Below are 20,526 nucleotides of genomic sequence, written 5' to 3'. Positions count from 1 at the left end.
GCTCTTCAGCCTGATTTATTAAGATTAAGGTCTGTCAGGCAATTCTTTTGTCCCAAGAAACTGGGTGAGGAAGAGATGATGTTTGGACCAAAGATGACAAATGGTGTTTCTAACAAGAAGAAACTGCAGTAGGTATGTAAGTTTAAGACATCATACTGCCTGACTCCAGCAGAAGAGAGAGGAAGATGGATTTCTACAGAAGCAGTTGAAAATGAATCTCTAACTTTTAAACTTGCACCAGTTACACTTCTACAGGGTCACAAAACAGGAGATTCTCTATTATTCAGTGTATGCTGCAGTATTTGTTCCAACTGTTGTTGCTGAATAACTAAAATATGACAGTAAAATCCAGAAGCATTACTGTGTGGATTCTTCAAGAAACTGTGAAGGCAAAGCAGACTCCAGTTTTCTTTTAAATATGATAAAACATCTGTGAGTTCTGTCACTCCTATCCTTACTGTATGTGTTTCTTTAACAAAAGCATCGACAAATCCATCTCATTCGAAGAAGGGTTTCCTTGGAAAGGAGTTGTTCTTTTTAGCTTTCAGGGAGTGCAGCAGATGAGAACCCTGTTGTCTTTGTTTGTAGGGCAGCTTCAAAGACCTTTGGCCGTTTTTCCATCTCAGCAAATCCTAACAGGAGCTTTCAGTCTGACTATCCAGAATGACAGCACTGTATGGGCTGAAAGGAGCCTCTGGAGATCACCCGGCCCAGCCCAGTGCTAAAGCAGGTCACACAGGAAGGCATCCAGGTGGCACTGGGGCATCTCCAGAGAAGCAAACTCCACAGCCTCTTTGGGCAGCCTGTTCCAGTCCATGGGGATGCATTACCCATTCCCTTTTCTAGGAAACAACCTGAAGGTGATGCCCAGCACAGGCTCCAGATGCTGCAGAGATCCTCCCAGCAGCTGAAATAAGCAAGGACATCTGCTGGTGTCCGGGGAAGAGACCCTACAGCCTCTGGGCAGCCTGTGCCAGCGCTCCATCACCTGCACGGCACAGAAGTACTTGGCGCATTCCCACCTTCCACTTGCTCTCCTTCAGCCAGCACATAAAAAAGCGCTGCTTCTCCTCTCCTCCCAGCCAAAATCAACTAAAAACCCTTGGTGGAGGACTCCTCGGGAAGCCTTTAGGAAGCGCTTTGCGGCGGCCGTACAAACAGCCATCTCCCGACCGCTGGGCGCCAGGAGGCAGCGCGGAGCGCGGCTCGGCGCTAATCATTAACCTCTCCCGGCCGCCCCGGGCCGCGTGCATCGCTGCTCCCGCACTGCCCGGGGCGGACGGCGGCTCCCCGCTCTCTCCCCGTTCCGCCGACGCCCGGGGGGCAGCGCGCCGTCATGGAGGGCGAGGCGAACGGCACCTTCCTGACGTCCTGCGGCGAGAGCGAGCCGCCCTACGCTCAGGAGCTGCTGGGGAGTAAGTGCGGCCGCCGGGAGAGGGAATCCCCGAGCAGCCCAAAGGGAGCGGCGCTGAGAGGGCGAGGGCCGAAGGGGTTGCCATGGCGAAGGCTGCGGGGAAGAGAGGAGGGGAGGAGGGAGGGCAGCCCGCAGCCGCCTCGGCGAGGAGAGAGGGAACGCGGGTGTGGGCGGGGAGGCTTTGGCCTGACGGTGTTCTCTTACCCCACAAAACTCCCAATGAGCCTCCGAGGACTCTGTGCGCATAAGGAAGTGATGCACAAACGTGCCTTTGGACTTGTAAGGGAAGCAAAGAACTGATGTATGTAGATATGCTGCTGTTTGTAACCTGCTTGGTTAAGCTCCTAGAACAACCTCTGTTACTCTAAGAACGTTGGTCCTAGAATTCCCCTTCTCGAAGGGACTTTTGCATGATGCTTTGAGGCATATCCTTTCTGGATGCTTCCTCTGGATTCTGGGAAAATTTATTCACAAACTTAACTACTTGAATCATCCTCTGGAGCGAGTGGTCCATGGCTGTAGCTAAGGATGAATCAGAGGATCACATGGCAGCTGATGTTGGCAGAGCCCTCTGGGTCCATCTGGCCCAAACCCTGCCCCAGCAGGACACCCAGAGCAGGGTGCCAGACCCACATCTGGACATCTGCAGATCTCCAGGGAGGAGACCCCGCAGCCTCTGGGCAGAATGTGCCAGCGCTCCGTCACCTGCACAGCACAGGAGTACTTCTGGTATTCAGAGGGAACCTCCTGTGCCCCATTTTGTGCACACTGCTTCTGGTCCTGGCACTGGGCACCACTGGAAGGAGCCCGGCTCCAGCTTCAATGCACTTTTGGCATTTGACTTTTCAGGAACAGGACTAAGATGTCCCACCAAGATGCCGTTTTTACATTAAATGTTCAAAGTGCATGAATATATGAAATGTATGAATCAGATTTTTGTTTGTTTTCTTTTCTCTTTTTTTCTCTTTCTGTAGGCCTTGACTTAGCTGGTAAATTTCTCTTTGCAATCTTGACTCTGATGACACTAATTGCCAATCTGGTATTTATAGAAGAAGTGATCTACATCTACAGGAAAATCCCCTCCTCCAGAAGATCCATTTTAATTTGGATAAATGCTGCAGCTCCAGTAAGTGTTGTGGAAAATAATGCTGAAAATAACCTTTCCCTGGAAATCCACATGACCCTGCTTTACCTCTACCCTCCATACAACCCTCCTCCCTTTCTCTGTAGGTGATTGCTACAACCTCATGCATTGGCATGTGGATTCCTCGCTCAACAATGTTTACAGATTTCACAGCATCAGTGTGAGTATTCTGCTCCTTCCTAGATATTGCCCCAGACCCTTCTTTTCTTCCCTTTAAACATCTGCTACTCTTAGTAAACACAATCATTTTGTAAATTTAACAATTTAGTAATTTTTGGTTTAAGTTGAAATCTCATGGCATCTCCTTTATGAGAGGTGGAAAATGCTGAAGCATTTCCCAGCACCGCAGCCCCCTAGTGTGGGAATGTCAGCATGAAGAACAGTGACTTGCATGTAATTGATTGTCTTGATTGATGGTAGTTTTGAAATAATACCCTTTCCTTGCTCTCTCTGAGTGTCATGTAGAATGAGATTCTGACCTGTGGCTTCTCGTCTGTGCTTTTATTAATGATGAGCTGCATAGATCTATTATTAACAGTGGCAAATGAACCTTCAGTGAGCGTATCAATGTAAAAATGCTCCGCAGTTGTCCTGATAAAAGCCCTATCTGTACATGTGACAGCTCTGACATACAGAACAGAATGAAGCACGGTCTCCACTTTCTGGATGCAATGGGGCAGCTTCCATAAACCGAATCAGGTGTGGGAAGCCTTGGGTGCTCCAGAAGGGCTGGGGTGGTTTTGGAACCACTGCAGAACCGCATCGCAGAGCCTCCTGCATGGCCCCAGCCCATGTCGCGCTGCATGTGCAAAGAGAACAGAGTAAAGAAAGATGGAAAACAAGCTGGTGGGGCTTTTACTGCACCACAGTTTGTCCAGGTAGTGCAGGACTTCTGAGGACCCGGTCCTATGGCACTTTTAGCCCATTTCAATCTCTCTCCTCCCTTGTCCAAGCTGCAAGTTCCCATTTCCTCCCCTTTCCTACTACTCCCACTTCTCCAGCTGCTCTACAAGCTCCTTCAAGGAGTTACCGCAGCTGAAGAGGACCTCCTTTATTTGATGGGACTGGATTTTGGTGAATCAGTTCCTTAATACGGTATGGGATCAGGAGGAAAGGGTGGCTGCACTGTCTGTTGTTCATGGAAGGGCTGAGAACATGCTGTTGGCGACAGGAGAGGTGAGGCTGCAGTAATCACTGCTTGGATCAGATTTGTGTGCAGAGGGACTGCACCCTAACTGGGGCGGCACATAGGATGTTAGGTAAATACATAAACAAACCTAGCCATGTGGGTTTTGCTTGTCTTGTTTTTAAGAGGAGGAAGAGGACTTGCTTTGAAAAGTTTGAGCAAGTCAGGACTAGATAAGTGGTAATGTCTGTAATGACTAGGGCTGGAAAAGCCACCAGCACACTTAGGGAAAGACCTGCAGATTTTTCAAAGCTGGTGCTGGGCTTTCTGCTTATTCTGAGGCACAAACTTTAAAAAATGTGGACTGAAGGTTTAAGAAACCTGCATGGGTCTGGCAGAGGTGTATGAGAGACAGGCAGGAAAGCTTAAGCTGGCTCTTTCTTCCCCTCCTAGATTTTTTGCCATAGTTATCCACAAGTTCCTGATGATGATGATTAAAGAATGTGGGGGTCAAAAGCTGTTCCTGAAACGGTTTGAAAATGGTCACTTCAAGATCAGCACGGGGCCCTGCTGTTGCTGCTGCCTGTGCCTGCCCGGTGTGCGCATCACTAGGTGAGTTGCCCTTTAAGATTTCCCAGCTGGAAATCTGCTGCTGGAATCCAGCCAATTTGGCAAGCCTCACTTACAGCAAAGGGCCTCCCTCCTTCCAGAAAGCCAGTTTCAAGCTGTCTCTTAAACAGCTGCCATCCCACAGGGCTGTACAACACCACTTATTTCTCATTTTTATAACAAGGAGTTGTATGTAAGGGCCAGAGCATGAGGTAACTCGGTTTAACCCAATGCCATGTTTCCGACACGTAGTAACGTTTAGCACTGTGGTGTCTCCTCAACTAATCCTGTTGGTTTTCAGGAAACCTTTTCTATGGTAAGAAGAAAAAGAATTTTCACTCTAGAAAATCTAATAATTGAGATTTCGGTTGAAAAGCGTGGTAAGGATGGAGAGCTGCCCCTCCTCACAAACCCTGCCCTCTTGGAGTACTGCCTGCTGGGGCTCCACCTCTGGTCAAAGTCACCCCACCATTCATATGCTGCTCCCAGCCTGAAAGCCTCATACTTTCCAGGGTTTTCCTCCTGGCACAGAGCAGGAGAGCAGATTCCTCAGAGCACAATTCCTTTCCATTGAAAGGAAAAGCTCAAGGTATGCTTTTGGGAAAAAAAAAAAATCCTACATTTTTATTGGAATCATTTTTCTTTCAGCTACCACATTTGGTATTATGATTTTAATTCTTATTTCCATTAATTTATTTTAATGGAATATCGGTATTTATTTACATAGAGGGGGCACCAAGAAAAAAACAACAACAAAGGAATGTAATGCAATTATGTAAAATCAGCAAGTACTGATGTGGATTGAAATGACTTATGGTGATTTTGATGGGCACTGATTCAGGCTTGTGTCAGTAGTCAATGCTGAAGAAGTCTATGGGACAGCAACGTGCTACAGATCTGTAATGTCACCAGTGCATTCATTTTTCTTTCCATCTCTGTATTTTATTGTGGTAGCAGAAGGATTGAGAGAGGCTCCTCTACTCTGCCTTCCTGATTATCCACAACTATTGAGAGGGCTGAAGATGTTAGCCTCAGCACAAGGGGGCTTTTTACTCTGCTGAGGGTTTTAGGCTCCTCCTTTGGAATCTGTAGTACAGGGAAACTCTTCTGCTGTCTCTGCTTCTGATTTCTAGCCCTTTCCTATTAGAGGGTATAAGTTGTTTTTTGTTGCTGTTTCTGTTTTAAATGAGCAAGCCGTGACAGAGAAAGATCACTTTTATGTTGCTTCCATAGACAGGCAAAGTAACGGGCTGTACAGTAGGTAGAGATGTGTCAGAAAAAAACGTCTGACGGTTTAAAAAAAAAAAAAAAAAAAAAAGGCAGACTTGCATTTGCAAGGAAAACAACTCCTGGCATTGCAGGGACTGCAGTATTTGTCATGTTGTTCTTCAAAGCCAATAGGAGTAAGACGGGCTCTGTGGCAGGGATCAGAGCTCTGTAGTACTTTGCCGTTCAGCTGAAGGTTGCTCTTCCCAGTCTCTCCAGAGATCTGAAATAGCAAGGCAAGAAAGCAGCAGGTAGTGGCATTGTTCAGAACTGGTTATGCTTCTGCCAGCTCTGCAGTTTGCTCTGGGGCAGGAAGGAACATCCCATTTTGTCCCTGGAGGTGTTCAGGAAACGTGTAAATGTGGTACTGAGGGACATGGTTTAGATCCATGTGCACCGTGTTGTCCACAACGGTGGTGATAGATGGATGGTTGGACTAGATCATCTTGGAGGATCTTTTCCAACCTAAGTGATTGTATGATTCTGTGATTTTGCTCAGCACTGGTTAATCTTAACTGTTGCCAAACAAGAAAATTACTGCTTTTGGAGGCACTTTAATAGACCTGTCTTTAAATAGGCATTTGGGTAATTCTTGAAAAGTTTGAATCTTGAAGCTGTTCCTCCCTAAACCTTAGCTGTGTGCAGTAGGAATGGAAAAGTTTTGCTGTTTGACAACATCAGAAAAATGCTATAAAGGTTGCTAATAAGATTTTTCCCTCTGTGATATATATAAATATTTTTTTTGGTCAGGCGATCCCTCTTTTGGCTGAAGCTGGGCACCTTCCAGTTTGCTTTATTTCGACCTGTTTTCATGTTTTTGTCAACAGTGCTTTGGACCAATGGCAATTACAGCCTTTCCAATGTAAGTGAATATTTAAATCAGAGATGGTCTACAGAACCCATAGCTTTTAGTTTGATTTTAGTATCTTAGCCTACAGCTAAACTCTGGAACCTGAGAGCATTTCTGACTGAAGTATCTCACTTCAGAACGTGTTTCCTGGTCTCTCATGGAAAGAGGCTGGGTGTTGGGGTGGGTTAGGCTCTGTACAGCTGGAATAGTAGGACTACACTTTGGGGTATACTCACCCTGTGTGTTGTAAGGTACAGCTCTAAGAAACAAGTGTATGCACAGACGTGTAATCAGAAAGCCTAATTCTGTGCTTTTCTGCAAATGATGGCAGGTAGTACAAAGCAGAGGAATGGTACTGTGTAAGCTGCAAGATGATTGAAAACTGTATCTGCTAATAATTGTGCAACTCCTAGATAATTCAAAATAACAGTAGTATTTTTGTTGTTTAATAGTAGATAAATAGATGATGCCTCAGATGGCATGCTGAGTACATGAGCCAGCTGAGAGCTCTCGGGTGCTGCTGAGGTCAGATAGAGGGGCTGTGTCATTTCTTACTGTAGCTGGTAGCACTCTGATGGTATCACACAGTTTTTTCATGCAAACTCCACCAACTGTTACTGACATCAGCTTTTATGGAGACAGAAACAGGCATTTTAATGTCTGCATCATTCAGTTTGCAGCTCTGTCTGGAAATAGCAACATTTGTGCTATAAAGGTTTACGCGTATGTTTGATTTGCTTTTCAGTTATCTCCCAAAGGAGCTGCAATATGGATTAGCTGCTTCATTGCTATCCTTACCATTATTGCTCTGTGGCCAGTTGGAATCATGTTTCAGCAAGTTAGGGTTCTCCTTAACTGTAAGAAGATCATCCCAAAGTTTGCTCTTTATCAGGTGAGAAATTCAGTATTTCCGATAAGAATTGATCTTACTGTTGATGTAACACCACCTATCCAGGTTTTTAGTCCTTTGCTTAAGGATCAGAGTATTTTTTTTTCCATTAAATGCACTGTGAAATGGCATATTTTTATCTGATTAAGCCTGTGTCCCTTTGAAGCACTTTCCTTGGCTGCTGTTCAGTGTCAGTTTGAGCCAATTTACCTCTGGTCGTTCAAGCATGCTGGAGATGTGAGCTGTGTGAAATCCATTCATCTCTGGGCAGCTGAAATCAAAACAGCACCTTCCGCAAGGCTCAAAGGAGGCTTTTTAGATGCCGCATCCTGAAATACAATGTTAAAAAGCTGGTGTGTACTTTTAAAAACCAGGAGAGGATGTGGAACATTGTGTGAGTGGGTTTTGTTTGAACTGTTTCAGCAAGTCATTTTGTTTTGACAATATTTTTCTTGGCCACTGTGCACTTGAGAGTTAGATAATAAGGAAAATTATTATCTAAAATATTACTGCTGGGACTCAGTAAGGAACAGACCCAGATAGGTTATAGGCAGGGGCAGGTCCACCCTCTCCCACATCGTCCAGAAGAGAGTACAGTAGAATTCTTGGCCATACAGCCTTCTAGTACAGGACGTGTAGAAAGGCTGGTGTGCTAAGGGCTCTGTTAACAAGATCTAAAACCCTTATAAATGCAGCAAGCAGGATAGTTGCACATGCAAAGCTACACAGACGTGAATCTAGGCTAAAGATGGCAAACCCTGCAAGTGTGAATGTTTACACTGAGAGAGTTACACCAGCGTCTAGAGACACTTTGATGTATCTGGTGAAGGCCTAGCTTAGTGAATAGTAGGTAAAATAAAGCGTGATTATTGCTGAACCCAAACTGGAGAGACCTTTTTCTCTTTTGGCAAAGAGGTCTTTTATATATAACTGAGGGAACGCTGCATGTCCCTGCTGTGGCAAAAAGATGAGACAACAGAAATATCGTTCTCCAAGTGCTTCTTCCCACTAAGTAAGAGCATAAGCTCTTAGATTAACAGGAAGCTTTTAAGACATTTTACTTATTACTCAGAGCTCAATATTGTTTAAAATCCCAACTGGGAGCTCTCTCTATGTTGCACTTCCCACATGAAGAGCTGGGAAAACACTTCTAAAACAGAGGTTTTATTTAATACTTGCATTTCGAGCAATAGCATTCTGACCTAAAGATGAATTGTGCAGGATGGCAGGCAGCCTGGTGGGAGACGGAAGAAAGGGAGAGCAAGAAAGGAGGAATGAGATAAAAGAATGAGCTAAAAGAGAGTCTATTATGAAAGCAGAATAGTTGTGTGAAATATAATCCTTTTATTTTTTTTCTGGTAACTAAGGCATCTGTTTTCTCTTTTTGGTGTAGTTTATCCTCATTCTGAACCACTTGCAGACAGCTATTATCAACATTTTGGCTATGCAAAGAATTATCCCTTGTGCTCCACCACTCTCTTCTCCAGCAAGAGGAGCGTGTAAGTTCTTTTGGAAAGAATGTTCTTTGTTTTCTTACAGAGGCATCAGTTTAGTTTTGCTAACTGCAATATCTAGTGTTTTCCCCAAATATGAATTTCATGGGATTTCACATAGCTTCTGGAGAATCTCAGCTTTTATTTAAAAAAACATGAACGTAATTTTTATAGCTGTCAGAGAGGAAAAACTCGATAATGAGTTTTTAAGAGTTGTGATTAGAAACTGGAGGAAAAGAAGTTGACATGCATGATTACTGTTAAATCTGTTGGATTTTGGATGTGATTTATTGCATGCTTATTGAGGAGCAAAACTGTAACTTTGTAAATGATTTTGATGCCGAGAATGAGAGCCACTCTGTTATGGGAACAGAGTGGTAACTTCTGTTCCTTTTGCACAAACAAGGATTAATAAAATGGTCTGTCTTCCTCTTTTTTTTTTCCCTCTTTTTTTTCCCCAGATATAAGCCACCAGATCCTCATCATGGAAATGTTTCTAATAACTTTAATCTCAAGAGTGGTCTATCGGAGAAGATACAATGAGCTTGACCCTCCAGAATGTATCACTGAAGAAGCTGGGATCAAGAAGCAGACTCCTATCCTGAATGTCGCAGTTAATGAAGATGGATTGCGAGGGTTTTAGAGGCTTCCAGTGTTCCTGCTCTGTTCCTGCCAGCAGGAGCTGGGAGCTCAGCTTCTTTCACTGTGTATGGCCCCAGTGCATGTCAGAACAACTTCTGATAGAAATGCCTGTGAGCTGTGCTGAAAGGACCAACAAGTGGAAAGATAACCCTATTTATTTTCCAGTGATATGTACGTGGTGTGAGTGTTTTCATACCATGTATTTTATTCTTCAGCACTTGATGGTAGTCAAATGATCTCATAATGTGATTTTTTTTTTTTTTTTTTTTTTTTAATTAGCTATTAGAATTGCTGTGATTTAATTTGAAGCTGTTCCTGTTCCATCTCTTGATTTCATTTAGTTCTGTTTCAGGTAACCTGGATTATTCTCATATGTCTAAAACAGCATATTCCCATCCTTTCTGCATTAAAATTTATCAGCTCTCACTCAGTGTTACAAGGTCACCATAGCAAGTCTCATCAGTAAATGTTTGTTTTGAAGACCTCAGACTGATATGGGCTCTCCACCTACATAAATGATGATCTCTTTAGGATGAGACTTTTTATTTTCCCTGGCATTTCACCTCCTAAACTGGTAAAAACACAGTTGCCATTTGTAAATATGTCATTGGCTGATGCTCTTGCTAGAGAATGGAGACTCCCTGTTGCAGGCCTGGAAAAAGAAAGTAGGAATCAGCCTTAGATGTGTTCTATTACTACTCTGTGGTGTTATGTAATACTTTGGTTTTCTGATGTGGAAAATGGGAATTCTGATACTCAAGATCCTTGCGTTCAAGATGGCTATGGGAATGAGTACTGTTGAAAAGAATCTCTTTCAAAAACCTACCTCTCCAGCTTCTCCACCTCCCAGATCTGTCCTGCTCAGTGTTTGTAACCATTTTGCTGAAAACAGTTTTGGTTGGTTTGTTTGTTTGTTTCAAAAGATCCCATTGTTTTTCAACGAGCCTAATTATTTTGATTCAGCTCACTATAATTTGTAATATGACAGCATGTTTGGTAAGCCCTTGGATATGCTGTGTATTGGGATAGGAGCTGCAGAACTATATGCTAGCGCTCCTTTCTCCTCATCTGGTCTGATCCCTAGAAGTAAATAATTCATCCATATAGCAGGAACGTTTATTCCATAAGGAGACAGGGACACTTCATGTTGGAAAAGATGTTAATAACATCCTTTACCAATATGGTATCAAATACAACTTTTCATCAGAGACAAGCACGGCAGGTAGTGGGCCTTTATTTCTCATTTACATGGAGCTCCAAAAATACTTTTACTTTGGGAATTGGCTGTGGAAAATGGAATATTCCAAAAGCTTTAGCTTGTGAATAAGCTGGAAGAAGAAAAAGAAGTTGAATTAAACAGAACATTTTCTTTCTGATAGAGGTAAAAAATAGTATTTTCTTTAACAATGGAAGAATTCCATGATAATAGAAAAAACTGAATTATTTTTTGTTTGAAGTGGTTGAAACAATTTTTATATGATTTTTTTTTCTAAGCACGCAATCCATGAAATTAATACCGATTCTTGAACTGCATTAATGTGAGAGAATCTACTTTTTTTTTTTCCTTGAAAAATTTAGGTGAAAATTTTCACTCTACTTTGGAGTGTGTCAGTAGAATTAACAAATCAGCTGATATCTTAATGTGAGAAATCTTAATATAATTTAACATTATGGCTATTGGCATATTCCTAATGTTGCTTTATATCAGTTTAGGTCACAGATACATTTGTAATGTTTCTCTTATCAACTTGTGGAACAGTGCTTCATAACAGTATTGGGAACGGTTGTCTGTAAGCTGAAGAAGGTTCAAAATTGGAAAATAAAACATGTTGACTTGGTAAGGTATTTTGTGAACTGCTGTGGAAAAGACTTTAATTACTAGATCAATTGAGCACTACTGGAAAATGTTTTCTATAGCAGTTCTGTAAAGGTGATGTCTTGGTGAGTGGGATCTGTTGCAAGGAAGAACAGGTCCATGTGCTGAAGCATGATCACTTTTGAAAACAGATGGAGCATATGGAGAAATGGTGGTCGCTGTCTGTCCTATGAAGGCACCTGAAGGCACAGCAAGAGCCTTCACCCATTCTTCTTTTGGGGCATTTATTCAATGAAAACAGATCTTTTCTTCTATCACTTTTGGTCTGGTCTTTGTCATGTCTCTGAAATGTCTGCTAAATGTATCTTGTAAACATCGGTGTAGGCCTGATTTTTCTATAGGTTTCACTAGCTGTTATGCTTTTGGGCAGATATTTAAAACCTACTGTTGTATTGACCTGACATTCTTCAGCAATGAAATGTACTGTCAGGTGGTGATTGTCAAGTGGACTTTACATTTGACAGCAGACACTTTCCTTTTTACTATGTAGTCTCACTCCAGAAGTCACTTGCTTACACAGAACCGTCTTGAGAGCAAAATTAGATATAATTAAATATGTGCCTAAGAGCTTTCCTGAGTTACAGTTTACATGAATGCAGTAGAATATGTGGCTTTATTGTTACAAATTCTTTCATCTTTTTGAGCTTTGTAAATTAAGAATTTCTTCCCCACCTCAGGCTCAGACTAACAGCCCATGCGATGTAGATGCCCATGTCTAACAGGGCAGGCATCTAGGAGCCAGAATGTAGGGCAGCAGGTGGCCTGCACTGTGGTACATTCATTCAGATGTTCTTGAAATGAGAACATTGCAAGTCACGGCCTCCAGGTTGGACCTCAGGCAGTCTGAGTGAGGAAAAACAACACAGAAAGCAGGAAATTTGATGAACTTGCCCTAAGAGGTAAGAGAAGAGAATTTTGTATCAGCTTAGGATCAGGCTCTAGGAGATGCCTTTTCTCCTTACCTTTGTGTATTTAGAAATCACAATTAAGATCAAAAATAAATCTACAAGTTCATGTGAGTTAAATGATTAGATAAGTTAGATGCTGTTTAGCTGCTTCTACCCCAACAATACAATTTTATATTGTGCTTCAAACAAGAAAGAGAACAATGCTGCAGAAAGTAATCTGAAAAAGAGGGAAAAAAATTTGAAGAAAGTTTTGTTTTTAATTTTTATTTTTAAATGGGGAGAAATCAGACTTAAAATCTTGACACTATTTTGGACATTCTTGGTCATTTCTAAGAAAGAAAAATTTTCCAGTGGCAATTTTTCTTTGCAACTACAAAGGGATCTGACTGCACAGTGCCTGTTGTACAGTCAGGCATATGGACAAAATTAATGGGAGGATAAAATGACTTTAGTTTAATCTGATTGAGCAGCCAAAAAGTGTCAGTTTTCCCCTGTAGACAGTCAGGCACAACTGAAGGCCTGGCCAGCAATTACTCTTGTGCTTTGCCAGGGGCAGGGAGCCCAGGAGCAGGTTCTACCTATGTATTGTCTATATAGACCCAGAAGTTGTAAGTTCTATTTTTTGAAGTAATTAAATCTCTCTTGCTTGGCATATAGCAAAAGGCATCTAAATAGGCTGATCCAGAGAAGAAGGATTAGAGAATACAGGAGGTCTATACTGCATGGGCTGTACCCTTCTTTGAGAACCATGGCTCCAAGAGTTAGAAGAGGAGCAGAAAACAGCACAAAGACAACATCTGACTTCACATCCATCTTTTATTGCGAATTACTGTAAAAAGTGAGTTTCTGTACTTTCTTGTAGACTTGCAATACACAGCCAGCAAAGGGTGTGAGCTAATTGTTAAATTCCGCTCAACAAGTTCCTCATTAGGGGCAAATTACCTGAGTTTGAAATCTGCTAATTTTCCAATCAGGATGAGTGTTTGCACTTGTGATTTGAAAATAATTAACACACGGTACAACATCAAAAGCAATGTAAAGGCTAATGGCAGAAGGACCTGTTTATTTGGTATGAGAATGGTGTGTTTAGTTTCCCCAGAGGCCTATTGCTATCCCTTTGGTGGAGATATCTGCTGTGTAATGTGTTCTATTAATTAGTTAGTTTGACTCTGTAGGGAGCTGTTTTTTTTTTTTTTTTAACATTAATTTTGAAAAATCGAACCATTATTTTTTCAGGGCGAGGGATATTTTTTTTATTATTTTGAAAGAAGCTATTTCTCTTGCTGTTAAGTCAATACAGACTTTTCCAGAGTTACTAGCTTTTATTACCAATAAAAGGAGATCAAGCTGTGGCTTTAGTATGAGTTCTGTGAACTTTAGAACACAGATTTCCTGGAGAACAGTGTTCTGTTCCTTAAAAGCATTCCTGGAACAAAGATGCACTGTAGTATTTAGAAAGAAAGGATGGTCACGTTGGACCATTGACTGTAAGGGCAGATCTGTAGGTGGAAGAAATAAATGTTGCAAAACACACACTGTTTTTCTACCTTAAAGTATCATTCCAGGTCATCGTCACTTTAATGCATTATCGGATAATGTGAGCATAACCAGATATTAGAATCACAGAGTATCCTGAGTTAGATGGGACCCACAAGGATCATGGAGTCTGACTTCTGGCTCCACACAGCACCACCAAAACCAAACCCAATGTCTGAGAGCGCTGTCCAGATGCTCCTTGAATTCCAGCACTTAGGACTGTGCCACAGCCCTGTGCATCGCGTTCCATGCCCACCGCCCTGTGGTGCAGCCCCTTTCCCTGAGCCCCAGCTGCCCCTCCCCTGACACAGTTCTATGTCATCCTTGGGTTCAATTGTTGGTATTAGAGAGAGATTGCTTACGGCAAATGTTGCTGCCCCTGTAGCTCGGTGCATTGCACTAACAAAACTCTCCACACTTCTCCACAGTGCCTGCAAGGAAGAGGAGTGTTTTGCTCCCCATGGCCAGGCCAGCCCCACTCAGCCTCATTGAATGGCCTTGCTGGTGCAAATATAGTGCAGCCTGATGACATGAAGGGTGTGACCTGGCCACTGCAAACAGCAAAAGGAGCCCACACCCAATCAGCAGGCAGCGTGCTGCAGGGCACCAGCATTATCCAGACTAACCTGCAAGTAGGCTGGTTCTGGGCACTGCTACAGTGCCCAGAGTATGGCAAGTAAGCTCTGCCTGCTCACTGCTAGTGTGCAGTGCTTCTTGTTGTCTTCCTACCCCTAAAACCTCTCACAGGAAAGCAAACGAACGGTGGCTTTAAGCGTCATCTGATCTGCCAAGGCTTTATGGTACCTGCCAGTGGCACTCAAGCCTGCAAAGCCTGAGTAGGAAAGGAACTTCTCTTTCTGCCTTGTCTTCTTTAATGCTCACAGACAGACTTCGATATGGTTGTGCTTGAGGTGTACATGACTCATCACAGGGGAATTCTGTCCTTGGATCAATCCTTGACTTAGGTAATCTGTTTTGAATGCTTACACTATGTTAATTGTTTGGGGCTTTTACTTAGTGGGTTTGTGGATGGCTGTCAGCAGAGCTTGGATTTCTTCCTTCACAGAACCAGTTTTTGCTATGCGTTGCATGCCTGCCAGGCAACATTCATACTGGTGGAAGTGCTCCACGCAGGTGGTACGTATTTGCATTTTTATGCAAGATGACAATTATTCCCTTTCTCAGACAGTTTTGCTTTTTATAGTTCTTTGCTTATGTATTACCATCCCTTCTGTGATTCTGGGCTGTAGTTCTCATTTCCATCCTTTTTTTTTTCCCCTGTTGCTATTCACCTTCCTACTTCTGTTAATGACATCAGCTGTTGCTATTTCTGTGCTTCAATAGACATTGCTCACATCTGAATTGGTTGTTTTGGTTAGAGGCGATATTTTGTATGTCAGATCCCCAGAGCTGTGAGAGCATCTTCCCCTCTCTCTCTTAAGGAATATCCCCCCACTGCTCATATGCAGTGTGAAAAAGAGCCTGAGCAGGCAAGCCTCAGAGGCTAATGCATTATGATTCATGGGTTTGATAGGAGATGTTTCTTCATTTTTCAGAACCTATTTGTTTTCCCTATGTGTACTATCTCTTACTTCCAAAAAGGATCACATTTCAAGCTCTGGTCAAGTAACCCTTATTTCATGGGAAAAACACTGACCATTTTGCTCTTGTTCTTAATGAGCAGCTGCTGAGTTACAAATGACACACTTGGTATCTGGGGAAGATGGTGTTCTGCTGTGCCTGTTGCCCTGGGAGCTGATGGGATCCTGCACTGCTGGGAAAGGAGGAACAAAGCTACCATGTCACCTGTCTGCTTGCAAATGGTGCTAAGGAGGTAAAGCTCATCCAGCTCCTTCTGCTTCTTTCTTCCTCCCTTACCTGGTGGATACAGGCTGCTTTCTAGAGGTAACCTCTTCTTTCATGCTCACCCTCCCTTTGAAATTCTCTTCTTTTTTTTTGAGTGTCAAAATAGCCAGGACACCACCAACGCATGTACAACAGGACTGTAACTCTTTGCCCTTTAGCCTGGCCCTTCCTCTTTCCTAGCTGAGAATTCTGCCTTCACCAGAACCTTCTTAAGGGAGTGGCTCCTCTGGCATCCCTGGAGTCCAGCACCACAGCAGCTGTGCATTCACACTGAACAGGCTCCAATCTAAAAACTGGCTGGTGAAGAGGTTCTTGAGCACAGCTGTTCTAGGGAATCTGCTTTAGCAGGGGTTTGGACTAGATAGCCTCCAGAGGTTCCTTCCAACACCTGAAGTTCTGTGAAAATCTGCTGGTGAGCTGTTGCTTTAGCTTATGCTTTGCTGTCTGCTGAGTTGCACACAAAGCTGGTATCAATGCTGTAATAAGAAAAATCTACATATACTAGGCAGAGAATGCCAAAGGATGGATTTGGGTGAGTTAGTTTTGTACAAGCCACCATGAAAACAATTTGACTATAATTTTCACAACGTTTCACCCAGTTGCCACCTGGGCCATGGCAACGATCCCTGTCTGTTGCGTGGATCATCCTGGTGTGAGGTGCTGGCCCTGCACACTGCAGATTATGTGAGCGCAGTGAGACCTGCTCAGCCCTTCAGCTCCAAGGAACAAGGAGTAGCTGGGCAGCATGAGGAGCTGGCTTCAAGTGAGTGCTGCTGCCATGCCGTGCCTTCAGCTTTGGCTTCTTGGGCAGAATCGAAAAGACTATCAAGATCATGTAGTCCAACCACAAACTCATCACACCATGCCCACTAACCATATTCTTTAGTGCCACATCTCCATGGTTCTTGAACACCTGCAGGGATGGTGACTCTACTACCTCCCTGAGCAGCTTGTGCCACTACCTGATCACTTTTTCTGAGAAAAAATGTTTCCTAATAGCCAACCTGAACCTCTCCTGGCATAACTTGAGGCCATTCCCTCTCATCTTAAAACCACGTTAGCAGATCCCTACAAAAAAACCTAATTCAATCTTTTTTTCTTGTAAAGATTTTAATAAGATTTTAAATCGCTTTTGTGGCTTGAAACAGAAGACAACGCTAGTGTCATGCCTACGCCTCTGTCAACATCCTTGGCCTGTCTCCCCCTTGAGAAAAATAATGCTGATTAATGGAGGGAAATTAAAAGGATTTAATTGGGATTTATCTTCCTTAATTTTCTAATATTAAAACCACCCCTTGATTTGCCTTTTTGAGAAGGCAATCGGAGTACTTTATTAAGTTTAATAGGATTTAGCTAAGATTACTGATCTTATCCCATCCTCGGGCTGACTTCCACTGAGAGTCTGAGCAGATTTCCAGGCACTGAGCAAATTCTTCCCTGTGAGCAGCTAGAGCTGCGTGAGACAAGCCTCACTGCTGCTGCTTCCTTTCCATAGTGGTATGCAGTATCTGCTCTCACGTACTTTTATTACATTTTGTTCTTATTTTCTATATTCTTCTGCCACTTGCAGCTGGGTACCAGATCTGAGAGACAATCAGCAAGCTCCAGGGGCAGTGACTCCATCACTTTCCTGGACTGCAGGACCACTCTTTTTGGTGACTTGACCTGCCACCTTCCCCTCCTGCCCATGTGTGTGTTCCTGTCCTGTGGGGAAGCTGTAGGCAGTTCTCATCCCTGAGCCCCTGAGGGATTTCTCTTTTCCAGCTTTTGGTAATAGGCAATGTGCAGTGTGATGTTTCCCTGCCTCTTGCACCTCTTTATAGCTGTCTTTTGTTACAGAATTTGTGTTCCTCTTTTTTTTTTTTTGTCTTTTCTGTAATTATTATTTCTTTTTATCAGAGAACACTTTCAGTTTTCTAGGAAAGCTAAAGGTTATGTTATGCCAGACGTGGCATAAAACTTAACATTTTGAAAGCAATTCTCAGAAATGAACACTTTTTCCCATAACAAATTATCTCCCAAGATGCTTTCAATGATCAAAGTACCTTACTTCTTTCCCTGCAGGTAATGTCCATGCTATTCTCATCATGCCCGTTCCCAGACCAAGGAAGTTTGGTCAAGCCTCCAGTGTTCTGATATGTCAGTAAGATGTAAAATAAGTGAACTTGGTTACTTCTGCAGCTAATACATTTAGCTTCCAGACCTGCATGTGCAGAGGTGCTAACAGCAGGAGAAGGGCACTACAAACCATGCAATGGGACGGGGCTGAGGGCCGCAGCTCTGGGGATGCTCCAACATGCTGAATCTCCTGCTATTCGGATGCCTCTGTGCTGCAAAAATCACACTGGCATTGAAGTTACTGCTGTTGTATCTTTGGCTCTCTCCATCTTGCCAACATGAGGCCCCTTATGGGACTTGAAGCTTTAATAGGCACATCCTTCCTGCACCCTGCCCTCCATGAGCCTCCAGCTGGTTCCATACCTCAGGCTGCAGCCCAACTCCTGCCCCTGGTCTGTGGGAGCAGCCCAGAGCTATGCCAACATGTCAATAATGCAGACAGCAAGGCTTCAAAACAAAGTGCTGCACTGTACAGATTTACTCCTGTTGTGCCACACTGCTTGCCAGATGTCTGCAGAGTCACTGTTCCTGGGACTTGGTATGAAATTTTCCCCAACCCTCTATTTTTTTTTTCCAGTAGCAGTCCTTAAATCTGTCCCTATCCCCATACTGAATGTTGTCCCTTTAAATGAAAGCTTTTTGAGAACTTTGACAACAATCAAGAAAAACGTGCATATGTGTATTGTTCCTTCCTCCCTTCTCTTTGCCCTCACAAGAAGTGCCTCTGACTGGCACAGAGATTTGTCCCTCTGCAGTGCTGATGGACGCAGTACCAGCAGCAGGAGAAGTCCTTTCACAGCAAAATGACATAACCCGTTGCCCTGCCCCATGGTCTGTGGTACCTGGAGGTTGGAACATTTTAAAGCCATGCTATAATTTGCTTTCTAAGAGGATTCAGTCACACAGAGTGGCTGTTTTAAGCCTTGCTGGTTTGCAGCTTATCGTTCATGTCTGGAATAGGGCGTATAAAAATCTGGGCTCATATGCCCTCTAGCGAGAGCCGATTCCTTCCTAAACACATGATTAAAGAGCCACCATCAGACATCACTTAGCATCCTGGTTTGTTCTCCTTTAAAGACAATTGGAGAGAGCATACGGATAACACTTGCTAGTGGAAAAAAAAATGTTTCAGCACTTCACAGTAACCCCTTCTGATAAATAGGGATCTTGTAGTCATAGGGATGCATAGTCATCTTATGCAGCTCTGTTTTAGTTGCTGCTCACTCTTGGCTTTAGACCTTGAAGTGTTACAGCGTGGCGAGAAAGAATGAAAGCAGGGGCAGGCAGAGAATAGGGGGGAGCAGGACTGGCACTCATACCTGCAACCTCAGGGGTTCTCAAGGGGTCTTTTCATTTGTTTTTATTTACTCACCTTGCATTATACTGAAAGGCTGCAACATTTAAAAACATGACAGCTACATATAGCATGTAAGTATGACCAGCAAACCACCCAGGAAGGTGTTGATGCTCCCACCCCAGCAAGGCACCTCACACATCTCTGTTGGGCTACTTATTCAAAGAGGGAGTTCCTGCTTCTGGTCTCTTAGGGCTATGGTCCCTCTCTTTGCTGATTGTTGTCTGCTGATTCTCTGATTTTTTTCTGTGTCTGTTGTATCTTTGCTCATTTTCTCTGGTGTTTTTCCTTTTGAATCCCCAGTCTGCTTGCTATTACTGTCACTACAATTTCACTTTTGCACTCATTCTTGCAGCTGGACAACAGCTTAATTACCAAAACTCAGCCCATTTTGAACAGCTGTCCACAGCACAAGGAAACCTTGGGGCACAGAGAGCTTAATACCCGGGCTGCAGGTTGATGTTTGAAAATGAGATGCCTGTTCCCATCAGAATAAAGCTAAAGACACAGTGTTACTCTCTGCTGTAACCCCTAGGCTGATCATAGAATCATTAAGGTTGGAAAAGACCTCTAAGATCATCTAGTCCAACCATCAACCCACAGCCGCCATGCCTGGTAACCATGTCTCTCAGTGCCACATCTACCTGTTTCTTGTGCACCTTCCGAATCTCCCTGGGCAGTCTGTTCCAATGCCTCACCATGCTTTCTGAGAATTTTTTTTCCTAATATTCAACTTGAACCTTCCCTGGTGAAACTTGATGCTATTACCCCTCATCCTATCACTATTATCTATGAGAAGAGGCTGACCCCCTCCTTGCAATAACCTCCTTTCAGGCAGTTGTATGGAGCGCTAAGACCTTCTGTGAGCTTCCTCTTCTCCACACTAAACAATCTCAGTTCTCTTAGCTGCTCCTCATTAACATTCTTTGATTATGATTAGGGCAGGTTAAACTACTAACTCTTCAGATATTTTGGTAATACCATGCTCAGGCTGAACAGCTCATATCAATACCAGCAGTAGTTTCTGATCCGGCCATTCACTGTAACACATAAAGCCTTTAAGATAAAAATGGTGATATGATTTCTGAAAAAAAAAGTATCTTCTAGTGGTAGGAAATTTCTCCCAGTCCTCAGTAGGTTGTCCCAGTGGTGGCTGTAACAACTCTGGAGGGGCTGGGTGCACCGGAACACTGTCAACAAGATGTAGTGGTTCTGAAGTAGGCTGTAGAAGATCTCAAAAAGAAATGTTGTGGTGGATTCTTTTGGAGAGAACAAAGAGAGCATTAGAATCCACCTTTTGAAAGCTCAGATACATAGGACAAAGACCAAGGTTTTTGGATAGGAGAATAGAAAAGCCCCAGGCATCCGATAACTAAGGGAACCGCTTACTTATCGGAAGCCACACATACAGAGGATGAAGAATGTCATCTTGTTG

At 43.3% G+C, this 20,526-nt stretch overlaps 1 protein-coding gene and 1 long non-coding RNA gene across 5 annotated transcripts; both read left to right on the top strand.

Moving 5' to 3' along the window:
* The first annotated feature begins 1,107 nt into the window (after window positions 1-1,107).
* Window positions 1,108-11,815, top strand: LOC116232738 (organic solute transporter subunit alpha-like). 3 transcript variants are annotated; one of them, XM_031599295.2, is made up of 8 exons: window positions 1,108-1,415; window positions 2,389-2,540; window positions 2,645-2,718; window positions 4,138-4,296; window positions 6,310-6,421; window positions 7,155-7,301; window positions 8,692-8,797; window positions 9,253-9,690. In XM_031599295.2, exons 1-8 carry the CDS (start codon window positions 1,337-1,339, stop codon window positions 9,432-9,434), a joined length of 1,011 nt encoding a protein of 336 aa, XP_031455155.2. In that variant the 5' UTR covers window positions 1,108-1,336; the 3' UTR covers window positions 9,435-9,690. The 3 variants fall into 3 exon arrangements, with proteins under 3 accessions (XP_031455155.2, XP_089981277.1, XP_089980846.1); XM_090124720.1 differs by lacking the exon at window positions 1,108-1,415 and adding an exon at window positions 1,455-1,715 and having other exon boundaries at window positions 9,253-11,815; XM_090125151.1 differs by lacking the exon at window positions 4,138-4,296 and having other exon boundaries at window positions 9,253-11,815.
* Window positions 11,816-13,602: 1,787 nt separating this feature from the next.
* On the top strand, window positions 13,603-20,190 carry LOC149919987 (uncharacterized). 2 transcript variants are annotated; one of them, XR_016459644.1, is made up of 4 exons: window positions 13,603-14,718; window positions 14,820-14,890; window positions 15,438-15,587; window positions 17,684-20,190. It is a non-coding gene; the product is annotated as an uncharacterized LOC149919987 (long non-coding RNA). The 2 variants fall into 2 exon arrangements; XR_016459556.1 differs by having other exon boundaries at window positions 13,603-14,890.
* The last annotated feature ends 336 nt before the right edge of the window (window positions 20,191-20,526 follow it).

This window comes from Phasianus colchicus, chromosome 1 (genome assembly GCF_987193195.1).
Source record: "Phasianus colchicus chromosome 1, bPhaCol1.hap1.1, whole genome shotgun sequence".
In the NCBI taxonomy this organism is placed as follows: domain Eukaryota; kingdom Metazoa; phylum Chordata; class Aves; order Galliformes; family Phasianidae; genus Phasianus; species Phasianus colchicus.
Note: the sequence above shows the minus strand (reverse complement) of the source record. Positions and strands in the feature narration are given on the sequence as shown.